Here is a 6881-nt window from a genome sequence, read left to right as displayed (position 1 = left end):
CTCTATGATATATTAACAACAGGCTTGGGGCCTGTATTCTTGTAAGCCGTGGTTGTTACTTCTTTCTGTAGGTGGGAGCGGCTCGCTCTTCTTTGTGTTTTTAGCTTTTATTTGTTGAATTAAAGTGAAATAAATGTTCATTTATAAATAAAAACAACAAATAATAAGAGATAAACACATTGAATTTCCAATATGGGCCCCAGAAATGCATCTCTACTCAGACAGCTGCTATTCAGAGAAAGCTGCTGAGGGCAGGGGTGAAACGAAGGTAAAGAAGTTTATTTCTTCATAATCTAAGAAGAATATTATATAAAATTAATATTAATTTAAAACTTTATTTGTTAAATATAAATTGCTAGAGAAGAACATTAATGCAGCTTCAACGCCGGTGACGACGGCAGCCAGTCACACACAAAACTTGGGGTGTATATACACCTCAAGTATATTAATCATTATAAATGTTTCTTATGGTATATAATGCTTTAAATCTTGCATTAATTAATTAATTATTTATCTTTTAAACCCCTTAAATATACTATTTACTCTGCTCATTCTCTATATACTTCGATGATGCGTGCATACACCCGAGTTATAGGGCTCAGCAGCCCCACAGCCCCTAGCGGTAATCTTTTGTTTAATAATTGAATTCTTTTTTCTTTATTTTCTTTTTTAATTATATACTAAAACAAATTAAAAAGAAAAACATAAATTTTAATGCAGATATTTCATAGGTGTGTATTCGTAGAGGCCCTCTACACTATCGCTCGCTTAGCAGGCGCAGAAGCCCTCTTCATATATATATATTATATATATATATATATATGCATGTGTTACATTATATATAGCATACATAATATGTATATAAACGTTATATATGTATATATACGTAAATAATATTAATATATATCGATGTAAATGAGTAATATATAGGATTCTACGGGTGCTACTTAGATGCGTTTGCTACAAAATAAACTTGTGTTAATTATTCGTGTTAAGTGCATAAATTTGTGTTATTATTAATTATGCTGACGGCTGAGTGCAGCAGACAACAGCTAGAAAAGAGCAGAAACGCCTCAATAAAATATTTTTTTACTGTTAATCTGCTGATGCATTCAAGCAGAAATAAACATTAATTAATTAATTAATTATTAATTAATCTCTCTTTCTACTTTTTGCTAATAGGCTACTTGAAGCAAACTGTTTATCAACAAACATCTCCAGGGTTAGTACAGCATGCATTTAAATTAACTCTTTTTTTCTTTTTAAATCCCTTTTAATGCAGCCAAGCATATCAAATGATGCTTAGGGTTTAGGGTTTAGGGTTTAGGGTTTAGGGTCTACCAGAATGTTTTAAATTGGTGTTGTAATCTCAACTGAAAAAATACCGAAGCGGTGAACAGAAAAAAAGGTAGCAGCAAAGCAGAGCCTGCTGCTGCTGTTGCTGCTGCTGTTGCTGCTGTTGCAGCCGAAGGTGCAGCAGCGTCTACATGCATTTGCATGCTGCTGCTGCTTCAGCTGCAGCAGCAGCAGCAGTTTGAGTTAGAGCTTTTATTCATTTGCTGGAGTAACGGTAATGGCTACAGGCGGAGTACTATAGGGCAGCAGCATGTGCTGCTGCTGCAGCTTCTTCTGTTGCTGCTGCTGCTGCTGTTGTTGTTGTTGTTGCTGCTGCTGCTGCTGCTGGTAGTGTTCCTCCTGCATTTGCTGCAGCTGCAGCAGCATTTCTAATGGTATTCTACTTTGCTGCAATATAACAACAACTCCTTTGGCCTTCATTCTTTGTAAAAAATTTGAGGTCGAGTGCAGCAAACGCTCAACCACAGGACAGCCGTATATCTCCAGCAAACGCAAATCAGCAAGCCCTTCCTGCACATACAAATTAATAATATAAATATACTAATATTCATATTAATATATTTATATATATAATGTAATATACTATAATATAGTGTAATATAGGAGAGAGAGAGAGAGGGAGAGAGAGAGAGAGAGAGAGAGAGACAAACAGGAATGCATATAATATATATAATATATTATATATATATGAAGAAAGACAGAAAAAGACAAAGACAGAGACAAAGAAAGGGACAAAGACAGAGACAGAGACAGAGACAAAGACAAAGACACAGACAAATCGTGAAGAATATTGCGAGAACGTCAATAGTAAAATATCAGCGAAGACGAAGGCGAGAAGAAAATAAAAATTATTTAAACGACGAACCAAATGCATTAATTCTTTTTCTTCTTCAATCGGGTTTAATGATAGGCGCAGCACTGATAGCCTGGGAGCTCTAGCAACAAGTCGTTCAAACTGTCTTTCTATTCTGTTGCAGCTCAAATTCAGTTCTCGTAGATTTGGTAGAGCAGGAAAATTTTTAAAACCCCGCAGCAAATTGCCCCACATGTTCAATTCCTGACACAAAAGCAAATAAATAAATAAATAAATAAATAAATAAATAAATAAATAAATAAATAAATAAATAAATATTTATCTGTCTGTATATCTATATGTAGATATATATATATGTATGTATATTTGTATGTGTATGCATGGATGGCTGCAAGTATATGCTGCTGTTGCTGCTATTGTTGCTGTTGCTGCTCTTGTTGCTGCTCTTGTTGCTCTTGTTGCTATTGCTGCTGTTGCAGCTGCTGCTGCTGCTGACCTGTAGAGAGGGTTGGTGCAGCAAACCTTTGAAGCTGTCAATTTGATTGCCTTGCATTTGCAGAGACTTTAGCAGGGGAAACCTCGGGAGGCCAGTGAACGAATTCAGCTGTACGTACACCAGAGAGAGGTCTCTTAACCCCGTGCAGCGAGACAGCAGATCAGCAGCAGCAGAATCAATAGAAGAAAATCTATGTCTTCTATTATTTAAACCATCTATCTTCAGACTCTCAATAGAACCTGCAACGCATGCAACGCATGCAACGCACGCAGTATGTTCAAAGCCCCAAAGCATGCAATGCATGCAATGCATGCAACGCATGCAATGCATGCATTGCATGCAACGCATGCGACGCATGCAGTATGCTCAAAGCCCCAAAGCATGCAACGCATGCAACGCATGCAGTACGTTCAAATCTCCAAAGCATGCATTGCATGCAATATGTTCAAAGCCCCAAAGGTGTTGGCTCGCTTATTCTGATTAATTAAAAACTTTCTTTCTCTTTATATCTTTATAATTTTCTGCTGATTTGGCTTCTTAGGGCAGCTTTAATTTTATTGAGGTAAAACAGAATTAAATAAATAAACAAATTTTGAATTATTAAAGATATGCTTATATCTTAATAATTGTTTTTAACAATGAGATAATAAGCATATGAATTATTATTATTAGTATTATTATTATTATTTTTATTTGTTATGAATCAACAGGAATTAATTATTTCTCGTAGTTCTGCTATTATTATTTAATATTAATTATAATCAACAACACGACTACTACTCCTAATAATAACTATTACATTATTATTATTATTTATTATTATTTATTATTATTTATTATTATTATTATTATTATTATTAATTACTTACCTGGTAGAATACTGAAGGAAGTTGAAAAATGCAGCACCGGCGGGTGTACGTATGGGTCTCCTTCCTTAACAATAGCATCTTCTCTGCAGCTAGCATATCTTTTAGCTGCTTGGTTTGTTAATTCAAGGTATATAATATCGTATAGACTCGCCATTGGGGAGGTAAATAAAGAAGAAATAAGCTAAAAAACAAAATAAAACAAAAGAAAAACAGAAAAAACAGAGAAAAAATGCTGCTGAGGAACATCAAACAAACCAACAATAATAACCCAAGTAAACGAACACGTAAAACAATTATTCAAAGAAAATATTTAAAAATAGTTATTTTAAATAAATAAATAGATAAATAAATAAATAAATAAATAAATATTATATATTTAAGAAGTGGTTTAAAGGAAGAAGAAGAACAAAGAAAATTTTTTCTTAAGGTTTCACAGCATAAACATTGATGTTTCTGCTCGTTAGACGTCGGCAGCAGTGTCGGTTCATTTTTATCGAATAAATGCGGGGAAAACATTGAAAATAATATTAAAATATATTTAATATTCATTAAACATACCTTAAGGCTGAGGAAGAAGGAAGAAAATCGCTAAGATCTCAGTTCAGAATTTTGCAGGTTTCGATGCGGTGGTGGGTTCGAAGCTGCGGGTTGCCGAGTTTTTATTCATAAAGTAAAGAGAAAATAAGCGAAAATGAAGTAATTAACAATAAAATAAAGGAAAATTAAAAAGAAAAGAGGGAAAATTGAAGATATAAACACAAGAAAAATAAACACCCACTGGAGCGCTAGCTTTAGGCGCTACCCATTGAGCTGTTCAAAGCCAACCCGTACTCATCTCCCCGTCAAAGTGCCTATAAATAAGTATTTTTTTAAATATATAAATAAATAAATTAATAATAAATTATTTAATATTCAAAAAAGTTTTTATTTACCCCGAAATTTACTCCTTTTCTTCTACAGACTTGTTCGAGAACCTCTGGGCTAACAACACCATCGACGGGGAGATAAACACATCTATTATTGTTCGAGATTGCAGCAAATATTTATATTTAACCTAATAAATATATTATTTTTCTTTTATTTATTTATTTTTATTCATTTTTCTTTTATTTCTCTTTTTATTTCTTACGAATGATGTCAACTTACCCCTCTACTGCAGCACCAAGCAGCCGAGGCAGCTGCTGCTGTTTTCGTGGATTTGTTTGTTTTTTCGCTGCAATCGCCACTATAATTTATTCTTCTCCTTTATAAATCATAATAAAATAATATTTATTTCTTTCATTATTATCATGAATCCCTATATACATATATATATATTTAGGGGAAGGCGACAACTTAAAATCTGTAGTTGTTTATTATTTATAAATATATATTATTATGCGTTATTATGCTATTTATTATTATTATTATTATTTTCTTTATTATCTTTCTTTCGACTATTCTTCTGACTATTATTATTGTTAACAAGTAGATAAAGATGCTGCTGTTTAGAATTAAATGCTTCAGCTGAGATGTTAGTTATATTATTATAATTATTATTATTATTATATCTATTTAATTCATATGCTCGCTGAATACAGACATCCACAGCGCAGTTTCTAAGGGACGAGAAGATTAGGGTTTAGGGGGGAAGAAAACCCTTTCCCCTTTAAACCCTAAACCCTAAACCCTAAACCCTAAACCCTCAGTCTTCTTTCCTTTAATCAATTGAGGGTTTAGAACTCGTAGAAGAAATCTGCGTGTGCGTGCTGCCCTCTCCTGCGTGGCTGTACACATAGAGCTTAGCTAAACCCTAAACCCTAAACCCTAAACCCTCAGTTCTATACTTCCCTCCTGCTTGATTCGTATAGTATATATATACATCTGTAGACAGAGAGGAGAGCTTATCTTTGTTATTACCTAAAGAAATGCATCTGTGATAAGACCAAACGTGCAGAGTCTTTAATTGTAAAATAGTATAAAGAAAGACGCTGTATGTATATACACCTGAAGAAGAGAGAAATGCTTGTGTGTGTAAGTTGAACAAATGTAAATATGAAGAAAATAAATAAATAAATAAATAAATAAATAAATGTTAAGTAAAAGTATATGAATGAAGAAGAAAAAAGAAAAACAATAATAATGATGTCATTGCATGCAAAAAGTATTGATGCTGTATTACTATTGTATTCAATTTCTAATACAATGAGATTAAAAGAAGAGAGACCCAAAATCTGCAGGTCTGTCTTCAGGGCAATTTATTTTTTCGCGACTTTCTCGCTGTCTGTACGCCCGAAACAAATGCATATAAACACCTCATTGAAGAAGAGATAAAGCAGAGATATAATTAAGAAAGACAGACAAATGCCTCAAAAACAACATCATTGTCATCATAAACTCATCAGCAACGACATATGCATCCATCCATCCATCCATGCATCCTTGCATGCATGCAAGCGTGCATGCATGGAGATGCTCTGCATGCATTATTGCATGCATGCATGCATGCATGCAATAATGCATGCAGAGCATCTCTTTCCGCGGCCGGCCTGAAGAGCTGATGAATGGGTAGAGAAAAAATACAAAAGCACTTAACTCGCGTTGAAGATGTTCGAAGCAAGCCCTGTAAAGACGAGCAAAGAACAACAATAAACAGAGGCAAAAACAAACAAACAAACAAACTGCTGCCGCCGCTCTAGCGGAAGCAAACAAGCATAGAACTCCATGCATAAATAATACACAAGAAATGTATATACAGCTTACGGGGGTCACAACCTAAAACACACTCCGCTGCATTCACAATGCATGCATGCATGCATGCATGCATCAATGCATGCACGCACGCATGCACGCATGCATGCATGCATGCATGCATGCGTGCATGCACACAAGAACTGCTGTTCGTCTTCCGCACTTCTGCTTAAAAAATCACAGAAAGCCGAGACAAACAAATAATTTATACTGCTGTGCAGCGGGCGCCGTCGGCTCCAAGCCAGCTGTACATACAGCAGAAAAAAGAAAATAAAAGATAATTGAAATCGCTCTTTTAATATTGTACAATATTAAAAGACATCTCCTCCACGAAAGCACGAATACAAACATAATATAATATATTAAAACCTCAACAACCCTCACTGATTGTTTCTTCACTGTGGTGTACATACAGCTGCTGTTTACAGCTGCATTTTCTTCGTTTTCTTTGTGCAGCTGTTGCTGCAGCGATCACGGCCACACTCTGCTTTTTCTTTGCATGCATGCGTGGCTGCGAGTGCAGCACAATCAGGAGCACGATAAGGTGCAGCTTCAGGAGGAGCAGCAGCAGCATCTGCTGCTACTGCTGCTGCTATTGATATTGCATGCACTGTAT

The 6881-nt window shown here is 34.8% G+C and overlaps 1 protein-coding gene across 1 annotated transcript; it reads right to left on the bottom strand.

Moving 5' to 3' along the window:
• Nucleotides 1-1548: 1548 nt before the first annotated feature.
• Nucleotides 1549-3689, bottom strand: EAH_00025930 (internalin, putative; the record flags this gene model as incomplete). The annotated part of the gene is made up of 4 exons (XM_013396580.1): nt 1549-1866; nt 2222-2413; nt 2667-2905; nt 3536-3689. The coding sequence occupies 4 exons, from the start codon at nt 3687-3689 to the stop codon at nt 1549-1551; spliced, it is 903 nt and encodes a 300-aa protein (XP_013252034.1).
• Between the last annotated feature and the right edge of the window lie 3192 nt (nt 3690-6881).

Source organism: Eimeria acervulina, genomic scaffold, assembly GCF_000499425.1.
Source record: "Eimeria acervulina Houghton genomic scaffold, Eah_scaff214, whole genome shotgun sequence".
Classification (NCBI taxonomy): domain Eukaryota; phylum Apicomplexa; class Conoidasida; order Eucoccidiorida; family Eimeriidae; genus Eimeria; species Eimeria acervulina.
The sequence above is the reverse complement of the archived record's forward strand: the minus strand, read 5'-3'. Positions and strand labels throughout refer to the sequence as shown.